The 22,986-nt window shown below is 61.5% G+C and overlaps 1 protein-coding gene across 3 annotated transcripts in view; it reads right to left on the minus strand.

Annotated features, from left to right (window-relative positions):
* Window positions 1-2,609: 2,609 nt before the first annotated feature.
* NAV1 (neuron navigator 1) overlaps window positions 2,610-22,986 on the minus strand; it is a 63,000-nt gene continuing 42,623 nt past the window's right edge. For 2 of the 3 annotated variants that reach the window (XM_063178133.1, XM_063178134.1), the window contains 26 exons: window positions 19,101-19,239; window positions 18,593-18,890; window positions 17,529-18,222; window positions 16,971-17,429; window positions 16,725-16,766; window positions 16,421-16,569; window positions 15,618-15,788; window positions 15,081-15,133; window positions 14,886-14,909; window positions 14,722-14,799; window positions 14,447-14,530; window positions 14,219-14,330; window positions 13,533-13,654; window positions 11,551-11,747; window positions 11,302-11,464; window positions 10,989-11,163; window positions 10,683-10,780; window positions 10,463-10,558; window positions 10,171-10,330; window positions 9,838-10,073; window positions 9,584-9,738; window positions 9,324-9,395; window positions 8,855-9,051; window positions 7,160-7,278; window positions 6,731-6,928; window positions 2,610-6,148 (listed from right to left, as the gene is read on the minus strand). In XM_063178133.1, the coding sequence (XP_063034203.1) occupies window positions 6,053-6,148; window positions 6,731-6,928; window positions 7,160-7,278; window positions 8,855-9,051; window positions 9,324-9,395; window positions 9,584-9,738; window positions 9,838-10,073; window positions 10,171-10,330; window positions 10,463-10,558; window positions 10,683-10,780; window positions 10,989-11,163; window positions 11,302-11,464; window positions 11,551-11,747; window positions 13,533-13,654; window positions 14,219-14,330; window positions 14,447-14,530; window positions 14,722-14,799; window positions 14,886-14,909; window positions 15,081-15,133; window positions 15,618-15,788; window positions 16,421-16,569; window positions 16,725-16,766; window positions 16,971-17,429; window positions 17,529-18,222; window positions 18,593-18,890; window positions 19,101-19,239 (4,387 nt within the window). In that variant the 3' untranslated portion in view covers window positions 2,610-6,052. The remainder of the gene's footprint in view (window positions 6,149-6,730; window positions 6,929-7,159; window positions 7,279-8,854; window positions 9,052-9,323; window positions 9,396-9,583; window positions 9,739-9,837; window positions 10,074-10,170; window positions 10,331-10,462; window positions 10,559-10,682; window positions 10,781-10,988; window positions 11,164-11,301; window positions 11,465-11,550; window positions 11,748-13,532; window positions 13,655-14,218; window positions 14,331-14,446; window positions 14,531-14,721; window positions 14,800-14,885; window positions 14,910-15,080; window positions 15,134-15,617; window positions 15,789-16,420; window positions 16,570-16,724; window positions 16,767-16,970; window positions 17,430-17,528; window positions 18,223-18,592; window positions 18,891-19,100; window positions 19,240-22,986) is intronic. The other variant, XM_063178135.1, reaches the window with a different exon arrangement.

The raw sequence follows: 22,986 nt of genomic DNA on the forward strand, positions 1-22,986 counted from the left end.
ACCGGGCACCGGGAAACCCCCGCCGGCATCGGCACCGGGCACCACATGGGGTCACCTCATTCCTGTCACCGGGCACTCCGTGGGGTCACCTCACACGGGGCACCGGGCACTGGGAAAACCCCACTGGGGTCACCTCACACCGGGCTCTTCACATCAGCACCGAGCACGGGCACGGGGCACAGTCACCTCGCCTCGAGGTCACCTCGCACACAGTGCTGGCACCTGGCACTGACACCAGGGACTGCCAGCAGGCACCTCACACCGGGCACTGATACTGGGCACCAGCACCAAACACTTCACGTCCATCACCTCGCACTGGTCACGCACGCTGGTCCCTCCTCACCAGTGACCTCGCCCAGATCACCACCCGCCAGTCACACACCACTGCCACCACTGCCACCACTGCCACCGCTGCCACCGCTGCCACCACTGCCACCACTGCCACCACTGCCACCGCCACCACCACACGGACCTGCCAGGTCCTGCTGCGGCCACAGGACAGAGGCGCTGAAGGCAGCTGTGGTGGTGGCACCTCCATCGTGCCTCTCCCTACATCCAGAGGGCTCCTGAGAACCCAGGTTTTGTTTTAGAGTCAAAACATCAGGAAAAAGTTGATGGGATACAAACGAGGATCCCGGGTGGGGAGGAGAGAGCAGTGTGGGGACAGTTTTGCCCCTGCTGTGCTGTGGGATCCCCTTCCCATCAACGGAGTCTCCAATGGGAAAAGGGAGCCCTTGGACACTCCTTACTCCCCATACATGAGCCAGGGACAGGGGCCCTGTGGGTTCACCCCAAACCACCCCAGCTGAGGGTCTGCCACCTCCATTCCAGCAGCCCCAGGTCCCAGTGTCGCAGCCAGAGCATCTGAACTACACAGGGAGGGGCCGGCTGCTCCAGGAGAGGTGGTGCCTGGAGCAGGGGGAGCATCCCGGGGTCCCTGCCCAGCTGGGAGCTGCATCGCCCAAAACCTCTGCACACCCCAGTTTTGCTGCAGCAAAACCCCCTCCCAGCCTTGCACCAGCCCCCGACAACACCACAGAGCCAGGCAGGAGCTCCCAGCGGATGCCGGGGCAGGGGAAGGGCCCTGCATGGGCCATATCCCCACTGCAGCACCCAGGGGTGCTGGTTGCCGGAACCGAACCCTGCCTGTCACTCTTGGAAAGGGAGGCTGAGTGTTCCCAAACGCTGGATCCGTCTGAAATTAAAGTGTCAGCATCAGCTTCGTGTGGTCCCTCCGCATCCCCCCCACCCTCCACGGCTCGGACCGATTGCTCTGGCTCTGCGCCGTGGCAATTCCCGCAGTCACGATGTGTGGGACCCTTCTGCCGCTCCCCTGCCTCCTGTCCCGCCCGCTCTGCTGCCTGCACAGGGCTCGGAGCCAGCACAGGTCGGGGGCACGCACTGGGCACATCTCTGCGGACGAGGGGCCGGGTGTCACCCAAACCGGTCCCACTCCGTGTCCGGGACCGCACCCAACGTGCGGAACTCGTGTGAACTCGCTCTGCGGGAGGAGCGGTGGCGATGGGAAGAGCCCTCTCCTGGCCCTGGATCCGCCACTGCAGCCTCTTACAGCTCATCGCCATCCCGTCATTAATTAGCGGCTCCTGAAGCATCTGTCCCTGCTGCAGCATCGCTCTCCGGAGGGGAGAAAACAGATTTGGAGGCGCCGCGGGAAGAGCGGGCTCTCCCTGCCTGCTCCAGCCTCCAGCCGTGCTCTGCTGCAGGCAGAGAAACCGGATTTGCACAAGGGACACTGTCCCAGCTCTGTCCCCCTGCGCTGATGTGGCACCTGCCACCATCGTGTCCTTTCAAATGGGAGATCAGATCAGACCTGGGGAGGCAAAAGGGGCCCTGGGAATGCCCACCTACCCCGAGCCCTCCTCCTCCTGCTCACCTCAGGCAGGACCTGTCTCTCCTGCCCCAGGAAAGGGACCTCCTGCTTTCCATGTCCTGAACTACCAAGATTCCAAATCAGGAGTTTCTGCCCACCCCAGACTACAGGAGAGTAACCTCGGGAGAGAGGTCCTCAATCCCTAAAACTGCTCCCAGCATCCTGAAAACAGCCAAGATTCCAACCCAGGAGTGTTTCTACTCAGGCTCCCTTCACATTTTGCAGGCAGGCAACTACCAAGGACAGGGGAAGATGCTTTGAGGGCTTGAGCCCCTCTGCTCTGGAGACAGGCTAGGAGAGGTGGGGGACACTCAGCCTGGAGAGAAGGCCCTGGGGAGAACTTAGAGCCCCTTCCAGTCCCTCTCCCTTCCAAGAGAGCTGGAGAGGGATTTTGGACAAGGGCCTGGAGGGACAGGACAAGGGGGAACGGCTTCAATCTGCCAAAGGGCAGGGTTAGATGGGATATTGGGAAGGAATTCTTGGCTGTGAGGGAGGTGAGGCCCTGGCTCAGGCTGCCCAGAGAAGCTGTGGCCACCCCATCCCTGAAAATGCTCAAGGCCGGGGACTTGGAGCAACCTGGGATAGTGCAAGGTGTCCCTTCCACTGAGATGAGGTTTAAGGTCCCTTCCCAAACCACCACAATTCTGTGATGTGTACAACTGCCCTCCCCTCTGCCACACAGGGCCAGAGCCACAGACACAGGACCAGGAGCCGAGAGTACAGGAGATCACTTTATTGAATCCAATGGTGTTAGACAGACGACTGAGAAGAGACATGCCAGTTGGTGCGGGCAGTGTGGGCAGCAGGAGCTGACTTGGTGCAGGGCTGGATTTGTTTCTGTCTTTTCAGAATATCCTCAAGCCTTTTCCTGGCTTCCTTTTATGTTTCCTTTAAAATTTCTTTGAAGTAAAAACAACTAATCGTGGAAAGAGTCCAGATGGTGTTTGTTTGTTCCCTATGATTGTTCCCGCAGCTATATACAATGTGGGGCTGGGTCTCAACATCAGGTATAAAATGGAGCGAGTTTACAAACGTGGAGGGTGCAAGGAAAAAGCAAAAACAGACAGGCGTGAGTAGAAATCTGGACCAAAATCTTAAAGAGAAATTTAAAAAGTGCTATAAAACCCCTCGGCAGGAATACCATGCAGTTAAGAAACACAAAACCCAGTCAATTACACAGATAATCTAGAACAGGAATTTGTCCATTTCATCTTTTATTTAATTAAAAAAAGGTTGTTTGTGTTTATTAGAAAAAAGCTAAAATTGTAAGGTTCAGGCCACCAGGCAGCAGCAGCTCGAGGGGGCAGGAGGGTGAGGCACTGGCATCACCCACCTCCAGCCCCTCAGGGGGACTCCCAGGGACCATGGGCACCTTTGGGGGCAACTTGCCCTCTGGAGGTGGCAGATATCACCTTGTGGGGCGATGGGCACCTTTGGGGACAGCAGGCACCTTTGGGGACAGCAGGCACCTTTGGGAGTGGTGGGCACCCTTGGAGGTGGCAGGAGGATGAGTTAAAGCAATCCTTGGAGCCTTTCCCTGGGGACGGAGGGGCTCAGCCCACAGCCAGGGGTTGGCCCAGACAGCTGCCAGCCTTGGGGACAGGAGGTGCTTGGTGTAAGCCAGGAGGAATGCACCAGGACCTGGCCCCTCCTGCCAGGTAACCCCAGCCAAGCCCCCCACCAGCTGATCCCGGGGGCTGCTGGCACAGCCCTTCCCCTTCCCCTGGAGATTCCTCCCGGATCACACCCCACAGGCTGCTCACCTCCAGCTGCTGGGGCTGAGGGGATGGCACAAGGGGCAGCCCCAGCCTGGGGAGGGATGGGGCAAACCTGCAGGACACAGGCCAGGGCAGGCTCAGCAGTGGGGGACGGCTACAGGTTTGGTCCAGGTTTGGGTGGCTCCTGGAGGAGTCACAAAAGAAAGCTCAGGCAAGGCTGCCCCTCCTCCCACAGGACTCCTCAGGGCACCTGGGCACAGGGCAGCCCCCAAAGGTGCATCAGTCCCTTCCCTGCCTGGGCACCTGAGTCCCAAGGAGGGTGTGAGGGGCTGGAGGGAACGGCTGCATCCCCATTGCAGACCTCGAGCGGCTGCTGGGCCGGAGTCTCATACAATCAGAAAAGAAGTCAGCACAGCACAGTCATCACAGAGTACAAAAAAAACCCAAAACCAGGGACAAGGCGCAGGGCCGGGCCCCCCCAACCCACACAGGGCGTTCCACGACGGATCTATTTACAGCGAGTCCTCGACAGAAGAGAAGGCGAACAGAAAGCCCTAACGCCCAAGCCAGCGTGGGGAGGAGATCGCGGAGATGCCCGCGGGGAGGGGCCGGGCTGGCGGGCCCGGAGGCAGCAGGAGGCTGTCGGACAGACGGACAGTGGGAGGAGTGAGCACCATGGGGCGGCGGGGCGGGACACACCGGCCGGGAGCACCGAGGGCAGAGGGGCCGGCAGCCTCCGGGGGCACTGCCCGTTCCAGAGGGCTCTGAGGGGTCCCTGAAGGCCACACCAGCTGCAGCACAGGGGGCTGAGGCTGCCCAGTCCCCAGCCTGGCAGAGCTTGGGGACAGGGTGGGCTCAGGTGATCTGGCCCTGGGGTCAGCTCTCCTCATGTGTCTCTCCAGGGCCCCAGAAGGATGTGGGGGCTGAGCTGGAGGGCAGCAGGGAGGAGAGGGCCCCCAGAGCCCAAGTGGGCACAGGATGGGAGTGCAGACCTGCAGGGCATCCCACAGCCATGGCTGGGGACAGGCCAGCGAGGGTGCTGCAGGCAGCAGTCCCAGCACCTTCATTCCATCCAGCCAAGCTGGCTTTGAGGACAGAGATGCTGGAGCAGGCTGTGACAGCACTGTCCCAAGCCCCCTTTCCCCCTTCCCGCATGGCCAGAGATTAAGGCACCGCGGCAGCACCGGGGCCGACCCTCTCCATGGAGTCTGGCCTTTTGACAATGCAGGATAAGGCCAGGAGGACACATGGCAGCCCCAGGTGCCCCCAGAGCACCAACACAGACCCTGGCAGGCTACAGGAAGGCACAGGGCCAGGGGGAGCAGGCAGCATGGGAAGCAACCCCAGGCTCATTGACCCACAGCCCCAGGCCTGGCAGCACCAAGGGGATGAGAGGCTGGTTGGGCCCCCCTCCACCAAGGGGATAGGGATGGCATCCAGCTGCCCAGGGATGGGGCAGCAGTAGCAGCCTCCCCATGCCCCAGTAGCTCAGGGAGGGGATGCTCTGTGGCATCCCAGCCTGGTGGGAGACACCATCCCAGTGCCCTGTGCCTTGGGGGAGGAGGGAGTTGCCGTGCGAGGGGCTGCTCTGGGAGCCTCCTGCTGCCACCTGCCTCCACACTGCCTCCAAGTCCCACCTCAGCCAACCTGTGCAGGCCCAGGAGGTGGGTTCAGGGACTGGAGATCGTCCAGTAAGCACCAGTTTTGTGACAGAGGTGGTTTGAGTGGTGAAACCAACAGCTGCAAAAGAAACCAAAAGGGAAGGACACTGCTGCCAGGGAAGTAGTAGGCACCAGGCCACAGGCTCCAGGCCAGGAGAGCAAAGTACCAGAACAAAAAAAGGGATCAAAGCAAAGTCTGGACTCGGCCAAAGGAAAAGGGGAAGGGGGAAACAAAATAAAATAAGAAAAGCAGGGTTTTTGGGCTGTCCTGGTCACAGCAGCTGCAGGTGGAACAGGGAATGCACAGAGAGCAGCCAGGGCCGTGCTCCCACAGTGGAGGTTCCCGTGGCTTGGCCCAGCGGGCACAGAGGGAGCCAGAGCCCCTCGTGCCCACGTGCTCATCCTGCAGCCCCAGCTCCTCCCCAGCTGTGGCCCAGGTGGCTCCTGCAGGGTCCCTGCCCCTCGCAGGGGCCTTCCTGCAGCTCCCGGGAGCGGGGCTCAGCCTCAGGATCACCTTGGTCCCAAAGCCCAAGAGTTTGCAATAGAGACAGAAAAAACCAAGAAGAGAAACCAGGATTCTCCTACCCCCAGGGCTGGGAGGGGAGATGGTAGCTCGTGCTCTTTCACGGATGAGCTGAGTTTCCCCAGGCTCCACCAGGACACGCCAGAGCCCTGCTCTTCTCCTCTCCACTTGCTCGCCAGCCCCACGCTCCTGGATGCCAAAGGAAAAGGAGAGCAGCCCAGCAGCAGCTCCCCTCCACCTGGGCTGGCACATCTGGGCCTCACAGAGTCGACTGCAGGTCGGGGTCCACCATGGTCTCACGGTCTGGAGACTCAATGTAGTTGGCAGCTTCCTGGAGCTTCAGCAGCATGGCCATCTGTGGGGACAGGAGCATGGCAGGAGCCCGAGGGGGACACGAGGCCCAGAGGTGACTGGGGAGGCCACTTGGCCCTCTTGCCCTCCCAAACCAGCCTTGCTGGAAAGCTCCTTAGAGGATAAAGCAAGTGCCAGAGATGCTGCAAAATCCCTCTTTTGTGCCAGGATCCAGCCTCAGGCACAGCTGGAATGCTCAAGACTCAGTGTGCCAAAGCAGCATCAGCTGGCATCACCTGTGGAGCCAGCAGCCTCTCCAGGTGACAGCTGGCATCATCTGGAGCCAGCAGCTCTCCAGGTGACACATCAGGACGTGTAGGAGCACGTGTGCCTGTCTGTGGCTCTGCATGTGGACATGATGCCTCGTGGAGTGTCATGTCGTGCCCTTTCACTGGCACGTCACCATGTGTCCTCGTGTGCAGCCCACTTGCCAGTGCCACCACCCCTCACCCACTGCTCCTCCAGGGAGCACGCAGTGTTTCTGCACCCCAGATCAGGCGTTTTACACTGAGAATTAACTGGGAAAGCAAAGCTCCGCCCTGCTCTGCCACCAGCTCCTCCCAGCCCCTCCTGCTGGCCAGCCTACCAGCGGGTCCGAGTCCAGCGAGCTGGGCGTGGTGTCCTTCGCGGTGCGCTCCTCGGGCGGGGACACGGCGCTCTGGGGCCCCATGGTGGGCGGGGGCAGGTGGTACAGCTTGGACTGGTCCTGCTGCGCTGACGGCCAGGGCAGGGTGTCCCGCACCCACTCCACGGGGTCCTCCCAGGCTGCCTTCTGCCCATGCACCTGCGGCAGGGAGCAAGTGGCAGCCATGCCCTCAGTACATGCCAGAGCCAGCAGGGTGGCACGCTGAGCCCCCCAGGACAGCGCCATGTGCCACAGCAGCCACAAGGTACAGGGACTGAGGGAGATTTACACCCACCATCCCAGTGCCTCCCCTCTGCCCCCACCCAGGATGGCTGTATCAGTGTGTCCCTGCCCTGGTTTGTGTTCTCATGTGCCAGCAACACTGGCTACCTTGAGCCCATCTTTTGCCCCCTCCTGCAGGTAAGGGATGATGGAATTGTTCCACAGGTCGATGAACCAGGTCCGGAAATCCTCAATTCCAATAGGGCAGGACAGAAAGAAGCAGGGACCTGTGGGGGAAAGGCAGACAGTGGAAATGGGAGCTGGGTGCCCCTCCTCCAGTCACAGCACTGAGGTGGGCACACCTGGCTGGAACGGGGCCCTTGGGAACAGTGACTAGGCACCATCCACCTGTACAGCAGACAGGCAGCATCTCCCAGACAAGGAAGGGGGCTGCCAAGTTCAATCTATCCCCCAAAAGCCTGGTGAGGCATAGGGGGTTCACCTGGGAGAAGACAGCTTCTCCATGCCCAGGGAAGGGTACTGGGAGCCTTGGCTGACACCCCTAGTGACAGCTCCCAAAGGAACAAAGAGCACCCAGGGAAGAGCAATGCTTGTGTGCATCACTCAGCAGCTGTGATTTGTGGGACTGGGAGACACAGGGAACACATCAACCCCCCCAAGCTCCTCTGGGAGGGTTTGGTCCCAGTCCCCAGGGATGGTTTGGTCCCAGTCCCCAGGGAGGTTTTGGTCCCAATCCCCAGAGAGGATTTGGTCCCAGAACCCAGGGAGGCTTTAGTCCCAGTCCCCAGAGAGGGTTTGGTCCCAGTCCCCAGGGAGGGTTTGGTCCCAGTCCCCAGGGAGGGTTTGGTCCCAGTCCCCAGGGAGGGTTTGGTCTCAGACCCCAGGGAGGGTTTGGTCCCAGTCCCCAGGGAGGGTTTGGTCCCAATCCCCAGAGAGGGTTTGGTCCCAGTCCCCAGGGAGGTTTTGGTCCCAGTCCCCAGGGAGGGTTTGGTCCCAGTCCCCAGGGAGGGTTTGGTCCCAATCCCCAGAGAGGGTTTGGTCCCAGTCCCCAGGGAGGTTTTGGTCCCAGTCCCCAGGGAGGGTTTGGTCCCAGTTCCCAGGGAGGTTTTGGTCCCAATCCCCAGGGAGGGTTTGGTCCCAGTCCCCAGGGAGGTTTGGTCCCAGTCCCCAGGGAGGGTTTGGTCCCAATCCCCAGAGAGGATTTGGTCCCAGAACCCAGGGAGGCTTTAGTCCCAGTCCCCAGAGAGGGTTTGGTCCCAGTCCCCAGGGAGGGTTTGGTCCCAGTCCCCAGGGAGGGTTTGGTCCCAGTCCCCAGGGAGGGTTTGGTCTCAGACCCCAGGGAGGGTTTGGTCCCAGTCCCCAGGGAGGGTTTGGTCCCAATCCCCAGAGAGGGTTTGGTCCCAGTCCCCAGGGAGGTTTTGGTCCCAGTCCCCAGGGAGGGTTTGGTCCCAGTCCCCAGGGAGGGTTTGGTCCCAATCCCCAGAGAGGGTTTGGTCCCAGTCCCCAGGGAGGTTTTGGTCCCAGTCCCCAGGGAGGGTTTGGTCCCAGTTCCCAGGGAGGTTTTGGTCCCAATCCCCAGGGAGGGTTTGGTCCCAGTCCCCAGGGAGGTTTGGTCCCAGTCCCCAGGGAGGGTTTGGTCCCAGTCCCCAGGGAGGGTTTGGTCCCAATCCCCAGAGAGGGTTTGGTCCCAGTCCCCAGGGAGGTTTTGGTCCCAGTCCCCAGGGAGGGTTTGGTCCCAGTCCCCAGGGAGGGTTTGGTCCCAGTCCCCAGGGAGGGTTTGGTCCCAGTCCCCAGGGCTCCTCACAGCCTGGGGCAGAGGAGGAAGGTGAGGCAGGGCCGTACCGATGAGGAAGTCAGATGTGCTGTGTTTTTCCAGGAAGGTGTGCAAATGGTACCAGAGCTTGGGCACCCAGTCCAGCACCCGCAGCAGCTCCTCCTTGTTGGCGTTGATGTCCGTGTCCGACTCCAGCAGCTTCCGCCGCAGGTAGCGCACCAGGAAGCCGTTGGCCGGCTCCACGTTGTTGGAGAAGGTCAGCATCCTGGGGAAGGACTCCAGTGGTCAGGGCTGGGTCTCCACACAAGCTGCCCTGCTCCCCAGCACTCCTGAGGCCCTCCTTGCATCCCCACCCTGCATTTGCCTCAGGCTGGGGAATATCAGGTCCTTCTGGGATGGCAGGGACAGGCCTGGGGGCTCAATCTTAATCAGGGTCCTCAGCCATAGGACATGACCACAGAAACACCCAGGTGGAAGTGATGGCTTCTGTCCCCCACAACCCCACAAGGATGATCCCCAGGGATGTACAATTCCTACCTGAAGCTGAGATGGAGGCCATGGTTTGGGGTCATCTTCACAGGCTGGTTGGTAGTGCCAATGATATACGGACTGAGTGAGTGACAGAGAGACAAGATTAATGAGAAAAACCTCTGAGTCACCCCTGCCCAAGGCAGAGCTGATCTGGGCACAGCAGACATGTGCAGCCTCATTCCCACAGCCCAGTGACCACGGTGAGAGCAGCGGGGAGCATGTGTGTGCCATGGGGCTGCACTGGAGGGATGCAGGGGGGCTCTCACCATTTGTGGTACTTGCAGGTGAGCGCCCCGTTGACGAGCTCGCTGATGGAGCCCGCCTCGCTGAGGTCGTCCAGCAGGATCACCAGCGGCACGTCCGCTGTGCCCGTCTCCCGGTCGATCTGGTTGGCCAGATTGGACAGGTACAGCTGAAGATCCTGGAACAAACAGGTTGGGTGTCACGTGTGGGGCCATGGCATGACTGCCATGAGGACCATGGCACCAGAGCCCACAGGGACACTGCTGTGTGTCCTCACCTTGCAGGACTGCTGGTGCATGTTGAAGGTGCTGACGATGCCCTCGGTGACGTCCCGACCCGAGCGCTCCACCAGGTACTCGGCCAGGCGGTTGGTCAGGTAGGTCTTGCCGGTGCCACTGGGCCCCGAGAGGATGAGGCGGCGGTGCTTCAGCAGGAGGCTGATGTAGTGCTGCATCATGGGCTTGGGGATGAGTGTTTCGAACACCAGGCTGTCCACGCACTTCTCTTTCAAGCCTGTGGGCAGGGGAGGGCTGAGGGTCCACTCCCACCCTCTAACAGCCCCAAACAGCAGGGACATGGCACAGCCACAGAGCCCCTCTGCCACACTGACCTTTGAGTGTGACGACAACGCTGGTCAGGCCCCGGCGGCACAGGGGCAGCTCCGGTGGCTCTGTGTCCAGCACCCGCTTGATGTGGCTGATGCTGTAGCCGTAGATGGACTCGGTGCTGAGCCCCAGCGTGGATGCAGGATCCATCTTAGTGATGTAATCCTACATGGAGAAGGACAGAGCTGTCAGAGAGCAGCTCCAAGAGAGCTTGGAGAGGACCTGGGCCAGGAATAGCAGGCCTGGTGGAGCAGTGTCAAAGGATGGTGCTCTAAAGAGTGCTCTTTTTGCTCCTACCTTGAAGACCTGGCAGACAGCCTCATCCAGCATCTTCCAGTCTACCTTCCCGCTCACCTTGGTCCAGCCCAAGAAGAACTCCTGCTGCTTGAGGTCCTAGGAGCCAAGGCAGAAGTGTGCAGTGCTGCAGCACCATATCTAGCCCTGGGAGGCATCCTTTCCCCTTTGTCAGGGCCATGACATGGTGAGAGGTCAGGCTCCCCACAGAGCCCACACTCACCCCCTTGATGATGTGCTGGGGCGGCATGCGCACCACAATCCGCAGTGTCAGCTCATCCTTCTGGGTGCCAGCGCTGACAGCATCCATGGGGGACATGTCTGGGGATGGAGCAGTGAGGCTGTGTGGCCAGAGCTGAGCCACCAGGCCTGGCTGTGCCCAGCCAGAGGCAAATCCCGCTGTGGCCAACAGCAGAACCAGCAGCACGACAGATGCCCTGTTCACTCCAGGTGAGCAGCAGCACGTTGCCACCACACACACTCCCTATCTCAGCCCTTCCCCATCTGCCAGCAGCTCTATCACCCCTACCTGCATCCCCCGGGCTGGGGCTGAAGGCGTGACCAATGGTGAGACCCAAGGAGCGCCGTGGTGAAGAGGAGGCCGATGTGCTCGTGATGTGGCTGGGAACGGCACCTAGCACTGCTGAAGGCCCAGGGGCCACCTTGAGACGGTCATTCTCAGCCTTCAGGAGATCCACCTCCAGCTGGGACACAACAAGGCAGGGCACAGGGTAAGGAGCTGTACAGCAGCAGCACTCTGGGGTGCAGCACAGTGGTGAGAATGCAGGGACTGAGGGCACCTTGGTACTGAGAGCAGCCAGGCTGCGGGCAGGGGTCCTCACCTGCATGTTGTGCATGGTCTCCCGCAGCTGCTCCAGCTGGTGGGCTGAGTTAAGGGCCTCCAGGCGGATGTCTGTCAGCTTCATCTCCTTCTCCCACAGCTCTGACCGCAGCTCTGACACCTCCTTCTTCTCGGGCTCGCCCTCACTGTGGGCCTGGAAGAGCCTAGGCCAAGGGAGAGACCAGGTCTCACACGTGTCTCTGGCAGGAGCCTGCTGCCCCTGCCACTGGCCCTCCCTGGCCCCACGTACTCAGCCGTGTCAATGCCCACGGAGGAGGATGTGGAGGACTTGATGGAGGGCGAGGCAGTCTCTGTGGGGCCATGCTGCAGCTTGGGGGAGGAGGGGGCTGATGAGTCTGGCGTGGCGATCTCCTCTATGTCAGAGTAGGACGAAGCCGACTTGGGGCCCTTCTTGATGCTGAAGGCCTTATTGAAGGAGCTGCGTAGCTACAGGAGAAGGAAAACTTGTTAGAGGCAGTCCAAAGTGCAGCCTCATAAGCAGAGACCTGGCCTGGTCCTGCTGTGTCTGTCCAGGACCCACAGACAGCCTGAGCTGGGACCAGTACAACCACACCCACCACAGAGGCAGCACCTCCACCATGCTGGGGAAGGCTGCAGCCTGAGCCCCTCTGCTGGCACTGCCAATGGATGGGGTGCACAGCCCTTTGGGCAACACTCACCCCAGCCTGGATGGCACCAGAGCCCCACAGAGTGGGACCCATGTCCTGGTCATGATGTCTCCCAGCCCTGCTCCCCACCAGCACCTACACCAGGCTGTTCAGGCATGGCACCAACACCCTGGTCCATCGAGAAGGGCCAATCCACCCCCACATTCACCCCACCACAGCCATTTCAGCAAGAGGCATTTATTTCAGGGATGTCCCTTGCTCCAGCCACTGCAGAGCCAGAGTCCTGCCCCACACCTCCCTCTGCCCCGTGGATCCTGCTGGAAGCACAGAGGGGCAGCCAGCCCTCCACAGAGCATGCAGGTGTCTCACCTGAGCATGCAGCATGCACACAGCACACACAGAGCAGTGGTGGGTGAGCAGCGCGCTGGGGCCAGGGAGGGGGATGGACACTGCACAAACTAGACCCAAACTGGGTCCCACCAGCTGGTAGGAGAGCAGCAGGACGAGCACCCTGGGCTCACAACATGTGCCCTGGACTGCCAGGGCCTGCTCCAAGGGAAGGTAGGAGAAGGAAGGGATGGAGAGCACACTGGATCTGTCCCAATCCCCACAGGCACTAGCAGACTGCTCTAGGGTGTTCTCAAAACAAAAAGCATTGCATTTCAGTGTAAACAAAGTAGGTATCCAGCTCTGCTGATGGTGGGAGCAGGGAAACACTGAGACCTACATGGGTGCTGGCAGAGACAGAGCCACTTGAGACCACATCAGGCAGCCCTGGAGAGGCAGAGATGGGCACTCTAGTGCCCTCAGTGACACTGGCAGGGCTGCACCAAGGCCTCCACCCCAAAAGATGCAGTTACAGGAAATCAGGAGAGTGCCTGCCTTCCCTAGGCAAGAAGGGGACTGTTCCCATCCATGGGGCAGGCCCCATGTGAGCCTTTCCTGCTGTCTATCTATGGCAGTTCAAGCCCCTCCTTGTGGGTGCATATTTGTCCTTAACATCAAAGGAAGCAGCCAAGGTGGGCACAGCCTGGCTGGGGACCCAGGATGGCCTGTGCTGGGGTTAGTGCCAGTGGGATGGATGGGATGGGGAGTGTATGAGCACCATCCATGAAATGGAGCAAAGGCCCTGGCTGGGCACGGGTGGATTGGACAGCGTGGGACTTACCTCATACACCTGGAAAAAAAGGGTTGAGGTCAGCATAGGGGAAGAGAAACAAAACAAAGCAAGACTTAATTGCACATCCAGCTCAGAGCTGCCTGGTGCAGGGAAGGAGCTGCCCAGCTGAGGTGCCAGCCCTCCACACTGTCAGAGCCTGCGTGCGCAGGAGGGAGACATGGGGGAATACACAAGGAAGCAGGCATGCAGGGCCAGGGCTGGGAAACTCCTGAAGGGGCTGGAGAAGTCCCAGCCAACAATTCAAGACACAAATCCATGGCAGTTACACTCTCCTCACTACTGCTGTCCTCAGAGGACAGGGAACACCAACACCCCAAAGCCAAGGCAGACTGAGAGCAGCTGGTTTGCGGGGTTGACCTTGAGCAGACCCTGCCAGTGGCTCCCCAAGCCCCAGATCTCCTGCCAGTGCCCCATCCAACCCACCCAGCTCTTCTTCTTCTTCTTCTTGGCGTCAGCATCCTTGCTGCTGCCGATGCTGGAGTGGCTGGTGATGCTGTTGAGGCTGGAGATGCTGTCAGAGGAGTTCTGCCGCTTGATGCGCAGCTCTGGGGTCCACCAGAGAAGCAGGAGAGATTGGGAAAGGAGGGATCAGTTACCTGCAACTGTCCCAAAACCAGAGCACCCTATGGTCCCTCCTCCCACCCAACACCTTCTGAGCTCTTGAAGCCACCTTGTAACAATGACATGGGACTCAGACACCACCTGGTGAGAGATGCCCAGGGCACATATCACCCTGCTGCTGTCCCAGGCCATCTCCCTGACAGCTTCTTGCACTCACACTGGGGTTTTGGGGCTACAAACAGCACTTATGGGAACAAAGTCAAGAGCAGCAGGCAAAACTGGCTGTTGGCAAAGGGCCTGGCAAGGAAGTCTCCCAAGACTGACAAACAACCATTCCTCTACATGCCAGCACTGTGACCTCCCATGGTGACAGCTCTGGCTGTCCATTCCTGGTTTCAGATGGTCAAGGATCCCAGGTGGGGAAAAACTGCTGCCTGGGGCATCCTGTCTCCAGATGAACTTCCCCCATGAGAAAGTGTGCCCTGGGGCCTGTGCCAGTCTCAGCAGGAGCATCCCAGCTCAGGAAGGGCTGCAGCATCATGCCTTACCTTTGGGGGTGACATCAGTGCCATTTAGAGCACCCTGGATCACAGCCTGGGCCTCTGAGTTCTTCTTCTTCAGGAAGTCAATGGTCTCTCGCAGGTCCAGCAGCTCCGTGTCCTGGGGCAGCAGAGTTGGGAGCCATGGAGTGCATCCCGATGGTGGAGAGCCCACCCAAGAGCATCCTTGGGGCAACCTCCCAAGTCCAGCACACACCAGCCCCAGGACACACCCACCTTCTCCTCGGCAGTCTCAGCCAGGTGCCGCAGGCGGGACGTCATGCTCACCAGGCTCTGCTCAAAGGCTGCCACCAGGTTGGCCTGGGAGAAGTGGAGAAACAGGTGAGCCCCAACATCTGGGCAAAAACCCACGGACAGGTGAGCACCCACCGCCAGGTGTGGGATGCAAAAGGCTGAAGGGAAATCAGGGCTTCCATGGGCACATCCAGCACCAGCCCTACGCCCTGCAGGGATGGAGTGGGGTGCCCCACAGGGGCTCCATGGGGACTCACGTTAGCAGACAGCTGGGACGTCAGTGTAGCCACCTTCTCCTGCGAGGACTCCAGCTCGCGGCGCAGCTTGCGGATTTGCTGTGGGGAGAGAGGGGAGATGAGAGGGGCCAGGCACTGCCCTCACTGGGGGCAGGGGCAGGCGTGAGCAAAGGGTGTGGGCTCACCTCAGACTGCATCTTCTCCTCAGCCTGGCAGCGTGAGAGCAGAGAGGGACAGACAGACAGAGGCAGGCAGTCAGGGGGGCAGCGAGGCACAGACAGGCTCAGCAGCAGGCAGAGGCATGCACAGAGCCCCCCCAGCCCCACCCGGATCCCCCAGCCATGCACAAAGCAGCACAGCAGCACGGAGGCGGCTCTTACGGAGGAGTAGGTGGAGGACGCGCTGGAGGCCAGGGACAGCACCGATCCGTGAACTGCAACACAGGAAAACCCGAGCTTTTTTGTCAGGGTGCCCTGGAGAGCAGCACCCAGGGCTACAGGACAGGGCACACCTACTGACTGGGCTCTCAGGGGTGCCTGGGGGAGGTACAGGGTGGAATGGCAGCTGCTCAGCACTGCCCGTTTCTCTGTATGTGCTCTCCATCTGCACCCTCCTCTCTGGGGAACCCGGGGGCTCTGCTGCCCTCCCTGTCTGCTTGGATCCCCTCCTCCCCAGTGTCACAGCACCCTGGGGGCAACTGAGTACCCATGGGGGTCAGGGCAGACCCAGGGCTGATGCCAGCACAGAGTCTAACAGAGCCCTCAGCGTTGCTGTCCCTCCTCTGATGCCAAGAATGGGACACAGCCACCCATCCAACAATGCCATGGCAGCACCAGTAGGAAGAGACAAGGGTGCAGGGAGCCCCACCAACCCTGTGCAGCCTCCTCTGCCCGGGCAGGAGCACAGCACTCTCTCACCATCGTCCACAGGGTCCCGGAAAGAGCCCGAGCGGATCATGCCCTTGGACTTGTCGGCCAGGGAGAGGGTGCTGCCCATCTGGGAGGTGCTGTACAGCTCGAAGGTGGAGTCGTGGGTGGGGATGCTGTTGGAGCGGGTGATCCGCGGGGCTGTGGTGGCAGTGGGGCTCACTGCAAGGAAAAAGCAGGGAGGAGGCAGGGTCAGAGCCACACTGGGGACCTGCCATCAGGATGGGGAAGCAGGACTGGGAGCGATCCACGAGAGCTGTGATGCAGTGAGGAAGCAGGGATTGTGGTCCCAAAGCAGGGAGGGGCTGGGGAAAGCTAAAAGGCAGGTTGATGCTGGGAAGACCTGGACACCAGCACCAAGGTAATCACAGGGCTGAAAAATAAATCCATTGTCCCAGGGCCAAGTGGGTACCACTATGCCACAGCCCAACACCTGCAGGTGCAGGAGTGGAGCCTGCTGCCCCAACTTGTCTGCCTGGACCCCCCCAAACCCTCCAGGAACATTCAGGTCCTGGTCAGATAAGGGCAAGGCTTACCAGGAACATTCAGGTCCTGGTCAGATCAGGACAAGGCTTACCCCTTGCCCTGCCAGGCACCCCCAGAGGAGCAGTTATGGCCTGAGGCCCAAAGGTGGATGAGATGCCCTGAAGCAGAGGTGATGGACAGCCCTGGTCCCAGTCCAGCACCCGAAGCACCAGGTGCTGGTGTTGGTGGTGTCAGGGAGACAAGCAGCGCCCAGGGGAGCAGGGAGCAGGGGCAGCAGGAGGGAAGGGGCTGGCAGCGAGGGCACTGACCAATGCTGGTGAGCGGGCCCTTCCCCACCAGCGCCATGGGGAGGGCGGGGGGCGAGGGCAGCTCCTGCTGCTCGTCCGGCTCGGGCAGGCTGCTGACCGCGTGGGAGTGGCGCCGCTCCTTGGCCTCCTCCTGGGAGTGGAGCTGGTACCTGGGGAGCCGCAGACAGGCACGGTAAGATCGACCAGCACCGTCCAGCTCCTGCCCACTGCACTGCAGCCCAGCTTCCCTGGCTCAGGGGCACTGGCCTGGAAAGCCTCCCCTTCCCACCCCAGCACCACACAAAAATCATTTGGGCTCTTTTACCTCAACCCCTTCTTGGGCAGTGTGTTCCTGTCGCGGTTGGCACTGGAAGGGAAGGAAAGATCAGTGACATCCCTGCACAGACTAGGGAAGGAACCATGGGGATTGAATTGTAGGAACAGGGAGCTTTTCCCTAGAAATGTAGCAGGAAGAGACTCTGAAGCAGGCAAAGGACATGGCAGAACAGCAGGGAGCAATGTGTGCCCATGAAGGTGCTGCAGCAACCCACCCACCTCCTTCCAGCCATACCTGTCCAGATGTGTGAGCCGGGGGCTCCCACTCCAGCCCAGCTCTCCTGCCTCTTCTTCTTCCTCTTCTTCCTCTGTGCTGGCAGGGGGTGCAGCAGCAGGGGCGGGGGTGGTGGTGCTGCCCCCTGAAAAGGCACTGGGCAGGCTCATGGGCATCTGCAGGGATTCCATGCTGCGGTGAAGGCCGGAGAGCTTGGGGTACATCCTGCCCTCCTTGGGGACACTGAAGCCACCCATGAGCTCCAGGCCCTGGGAGAAGCTCGCCGAGTTGATGTTGAGGATGGGGGCAGGGCTGGGGCTGAAGCAGGGCGCAAGGTGCCCACCAGCCGGGTGCAGGTCCTGGAGCTTGGCAGTGTGTGGGGTGTGCAGCTCGCTGGAGGAGGGCAAGTCCAAGCTGTTGGAGTTGACCTTGTCCAAGTTGGCCAGCGAGGGAGGCTTCACGTAGGTCTTGGCAGGTGCTCTGGAGGGGGAAATGGGTAAGGAGAGGTGAGACTCAGGTACTGGTGCCAGGCACAGCTGTGCCAGGCACCTGCTGCCCTCGAAGGTGGAAGGACCATACCTGAGAGGTGTAGGGGGCAGCTCAGCCACCTTGGCTGCTGGCGGGAGGCTGGCCTGGGCTTTTGGGGTGCTCTCAGGTGAGCTGGCACTCTTCAGGGTGCTGCACTCAGAGTCAAGTGCCACTGCCTTGGCCTTGGCCTTCTCCTTCTCACGGTCTGTCTGGTTCACAGGGGCCGGTGTGCCACGGCCAGTGCCAACCTTGGAGGGCTCCTTGAGCCGCGACACCGAGATGCCGCCCGGCTTGGTGCTCAGCAGGCTGGGGTCAATGCTGCTGCTGACCGGCCGGGCTGCGCTGCGGCCCCCGGTCACACTCATGGAGCTGGACTTGGCCGGCCGGGGCAGGCTGCGGTACTGGATGTTGGAGCGAGCTCCTGGTGCCAGGAACCCGGGCTCAGGTGCGTTGGAGACATCGAGGCTTGTCTTCCTCCCACTGACTGGCTTAACAGGGATGCCAGAGCTCTTCTGGATCTTGCCAAGAGTGGCTGAGCCCCCAGCCTGCATGACAGTGGCCATGCCAGTGGCAGGAGCTGGTTTCTTGTAGCCAAAGGAGCTGGAGGATGAGGGACGTGTGAGCCCTGACGGCGGCTTCTTGGCGTCAGCGGTGCGGTCACGGCCGGCATCGGACGAGGAGCGCTGCAGTCCTGTGTTCTTCACTGACAGCTTGCTCTTGTCGGTGGCTTTGGTCTCTGGCTTGCCTGGTGGCAAGAAAGGACAGGTTAGTGTCCCTGGAGACTTTGAGAACATTTGGAAGTGAACAAGCCCACACAGGATATGGGCACCAGAGATGCAGGGATGTGACGGAGAAGGGACATGCCAGACCCTTGGGGCACTCAATGGTTCCCCAGCCTGGTGTGTGGACATGAGACCATGGGGCAGGCACAGAACCCCAGATTGCCTGCAGCCCACAACACAGCCCTGCCTCCCCTTCCAGCCCACACCCAGCCCCTGGGTCTGAGCACAGCCATAGGCCATCCCATGGCCCACATGCCTGGGGAAAGCACACAAAGACAGCAACCAACCTTCTCTCCATCAAAGGAGCTGGACCCTGCCCAAACTGGTTTTTACCTGCCACTTTGAGGGTGCTCTGGGCCATGTGGGTGATGGGGGAGGTCACAGCCACTGGAGGAGTCTTGCCCTTCTTGAGGGAGCCCGGGGTGCCCAGGCTGACAGGCTTCTTCAGCTCACCACCCTTGGGCCCCTCCTCTCCACCCTCTGAGGGCTCCCGCCGCCACTTGGAGGAGCCATGCTCCATCTTGAGGCTGCTGCTGTCGTAGTCCAGCTTCTTGGGTGCCTTCTCGTCGCCCTCCCCGTACCAGCTCAGGCCGCTCTCTGCCAGTGAGCGCTTCTCCGAATCCGTGCGCAGCTGGGGGCAGAGCAGAGTCAGGGGCACTCCTGGCACCCACCCCAAACCCATCCCCAGAGAACGTCAGCCAGCTGGGAGAAGGATGCAGCAGACACCCTGTGCCATCCTTGTTTCCTCTCACTGGCACCCTCCATGCCCTCTGTCCCTTTGAGGTGTGCCAGGAAGGCTGGGACAGGTGCTGGAAAGGGTCCGGGTGCCCCTGGCACCTACCGCTATGGCTGAGTTCCTGCGCGAGGCCGTGGGGGTGGAGGGCAGGGAGTTGAGCGAGGAGCTGGCATTGAACTCCTCTGAGCTGAGGTTGTCTGAGGCATCGCTGAGGCCGCTGCTGATGGAGCTGCTCTCATCCCAGCTGTGAGGGAGAGACAGCATCAGACCCCTGCCCAGACCAATGGGTCCCACCACCCGCAGGATCTTCCTGTTCCAGGGGCTGCTGGGGCAAAATCCAGCTCCTGGTAGTGCCCATGACAAGGACACGGCATGCAGGGCCCATGGCTGGCTCCAGCCCAGCCTGGCATTGACTTGTGTTCCTGTGGCACACAAGCCTCAGTGACCCTGCTTCTCCCCATTAAGGCTCGGTGGAGCTTTGGGGGGATGGAGGGACATCCACAGCTGGCAACAAGCCCCCAGCAACCTGCTCTGACCCTGGAGGCAGGTTGGGATTGCCAGAAAGGACAGGACTGCTGGAATAAACAAACCAACCACCCCGCAGCATCCATCATTCCCGGGGTGATCCCCACCCACTGCACCCTACTGCCCCTCTCCAGCCCCCAGCAGCCAGAGGCAGCAAGTCTGGGATCTGCTGCTGTGCCAAGGTGGCTGCTCCATGTTGGGGCTCAGCCAAGTGTGCAGAAGCCCATCTGCAGGGCCATCAGTCAGCATCACAGTGGGGCAGCAGCTGCCTGGGTGCCCCAAGGGCACAGCGGGTTCCACAGCACTGGGCTGTGCCCATGTTGATCTGGCACAGGCAGGCACGGAGCACCTTCCAGCAGGATGAGCACAGCACCTTTCAGGTCAGCAGCTGAGTAGGTCAGTGAAGCCTCGCTGCCCCCCAGGGCCTGTGAGGGGCTGGGGGAGGCAACACTGAAACAGGCTGCACAGAGAAGCTGTGACTGCCCCATCAATGAAATGTTCAAGGTCAGGTTGGATGGGGCTTGGAGCAACCTGACCTACTGAAAGGTGCCCTTGGCCATGGCAGGGAGTGGCACAAGATGAATTTTAAGGTCCCTTCCAACACACACCATGCCATGATTCTGTGACAAGCTGTAGCACAGGAGTGCAGAGCAGAGCTGGGAGCTGTAGCCAGCCCCAGTCCCTGCAAGAGAGATGCCTGTTTATCTGCACTGGGGCCACAGAGGTGCAAGTGAAGCCCAGCAAACAGCAGAGCCCCAAGAGCAGTGGCAGAGCAAAAGCAACAGCCACCAGCATCCCCATCAGATACTCAAGGCTCCAGAAGGAGCAACAGAGGCAGCTCCGGCACCGTAACACCTGCACTGTGTGTCCTGCTCTTTCCATAGGGGAGGAGTTCATCAGAGACTGGCCAAAGCCAGGATGGACACAGCCCCCTGTGCCCCCACAGCAGCTTCTGGGACAGAGGCAGCAGGCGCTGCTGCCCATCAAGGGATTTCAATAGGATGTGCTGCTGAGCTCCACAGCTCCAAGCCATCATGTCTCACCACCAGCCCTATGCCTAGGGTGAGTTCCCACTGGGATGGAAATCCTGACCCCAGGGTCTCCCAGCCTGGCATCACCTGGCAGTGGGCAGTGCCAGGAGTGAGGCCAGGCTTCATAGGACTGTGTCCTATGGCAACACAGCTGAGGCCACATGTGGTGCTGGGCATCTCAGTCTGGCTTTTGGGGCCAGACAGGGAAACCCCAAACACTCTCCCAGCCATGCATGCAACACCCCCACTGCCCTGGGCATCCAGAGAGCCACTGAGAAAGGGACAGAGGGTCAGAGGTTTGGCCAAGGCAGGAGGTGACTCCAAATCCTCCTTGACAACCCTGTGCCAAGAAAAGACAACAAGCAAGGTCACATCCCAAAATCACTAAAACCATGTCATGAGGCTGGGGAGCCAGCTGCACACTGTGAGGGTGTCCCTGACTCTCTTATGGGCACACAGCTGATGCACAGAGGGATCCCCCTAGCTGATATGTGTATGTCGTAGGCAGCACAGCAAGGAAAGCCTCAACCGCAGCCCCACTGGCCCTGCAGCAAGTACAAACTCCCGGAGCACGGCTGAGCCCTGGCACCTCCACTGCCCCTCAGAACCCTCAAACGAGGGGCAGCCGTATCTGACTGTCACTCCGGGGCAAAACTGACCCTCTGCTTTGTGCTCCATCCCCTCCATCTTATCCACAGCCATTCCCAGCTCCTGCAGACGATCCCGCACCGAACCTACCCGCCAGCAGCCCCGCGGCAGCTCCCAGGAGCGGGGATGCTCAAGGGCAGCGCGTCCGTCCTGCCGCGCTCCGCGGCGCCGGCGGGCGGACGGGACCCGCTGAGGGCGGGATGGTCCCGCTGAGGGCGGGATGGTCCCGCACGGCCTCGGGGATGAGCAGCCGGCCCCAGCCCGGCGCGGGGAGGCGGCTGCACCGGCAGGGAGCGGAGGATGGAGCGGGAGCGCGGCGCGGTGCGCGGGGATGCTCCGCCCCGCCCCGGCCGCACCCCGATTCGAAGCCCCGCGCTCGGCAGTCCCGGGGTCAGACCCGGCGTGCGGAGGCACCAGAGCCCCGGGAGCCCCCGGGAGCCCCGCGGAGGACAGGCCCGGCCGTAGTGCAGGTGCGGGGCGCGGGCCGGGGCGGAGGATGGGGGTGCCGGGGCGGAGGATGGGAAGGCAGCGGGAGCCGCCCCGATGCCCCGGTGCCGCGGTGCGGGCGCGGCCGCGCTGCCCCGACCCCCCTTTCACACCCCCAGCGCGGCCGAGACAAAGCACCGCCCGCGGAGCGGCCCCGGGGCGCGGGGCTTTGTCTGCCGGCGCCGAGCTCGGGCCGCGCCCCCGCCCGCCGCGGTGCCCGCTCCGTGCCCGCTCCGTACCTGCTGGCGAGGCGCGGGGCGCGGCGCGGCCTCCCCGCCCGCAGCATCGTGCTGCCCGCGGCGCGGCGCGGCCCCGCCGGCCGAGAGAGAGGGGCGGGGGGCGGCGGGACCGCCCCGCTGCCCGCGCCTTAAAGCGACAGCGGCACAGGACCCCTCCGCCGTCCATCGGCCCCTCCCCGTCCCCGCCGGGACGGCACCGGGCTCCCGGCTCCATGCCTCGCCCGCCTCAGCTCCACGACCGTGTCTCCGAATTCTGCCCCGCAGCCCACGGCCCCGAACCCTGTCCCTGGTGTTCCCCAGCGTCCCCCCAAATGCCCGCAGAGCCCCCAAACCACGATTCATATCCCCAAACACAGCACCAGTGATCCCCAGTCCAGCCCACAAAGTGATAACAGAGGGCATTCCTCAGCACTGGGCCTGGACTCAGTGCCCCCCAAACCACCCTGTTCTCTGTCCCAAAGGAACCTCCTCGATGTGGGTCACACTGTGGGGTGCTGGGACAGCTGATCCCAGAAACCTCGGCACTCATCCCCAGAAAGGACATCCATGCCTTCCCCGCTCTGCCTTTCATTGACCAAAACCCCAACTTTTGTCCCTTTTTTCCTCTCTCTCTTCCATCACATCAAGAGCCATGCTGCAGGGTAGGGTCCTCAGCGGGATGGTGGCACCAGGGACAATTTCACCAGCCCAGCCACGTAGGGCAGAGAGAGTTAACTGCAGCCTTGGCAAGACACACCAGACCCTGCAGGCTGGGAAATAAGTAATTCCTTCCTTGAAGCAACGGCAACGCCTCTTGGCTCCTTCCCCACTGTCCCATCACTCACCACACAGGGCTTGTCCCAGCCTGACACGGCAGGACAGGGGTGCCTGACCATCCCTGTCCCCAGTGACCAGCTCGTGCCCACACCCAGCAAGCCCTGGCAGGAGCTCGTGGCGGGGCTGGTGGTGCAGCCAGCCCGAGGTGCGGGTACGGCGCCACGGCCGCGTGTGCCAGCGGGTGCGGCGGCACAGCCCGGCCAGCACCGCATCCCCCGGGTCCCTCCGGCCTGGCACCGTGCCCGA

The sequence above is a fragment of the Melospiza melodia genome, chromosome 28, assembly GCF_035770615.1.
Source record: "Melospiza melodia melodia isolate bMelMel2 chromosome 28, bMelMel2.pri, whole genome shotgun sequence".
Taxonomy (NCBI): domain Eukaryota; kingdom Metazoa; phylum Chordata; class Aves; order Passeriformes; family Passerellidae; genus Melospiza; species Melospiza melodia.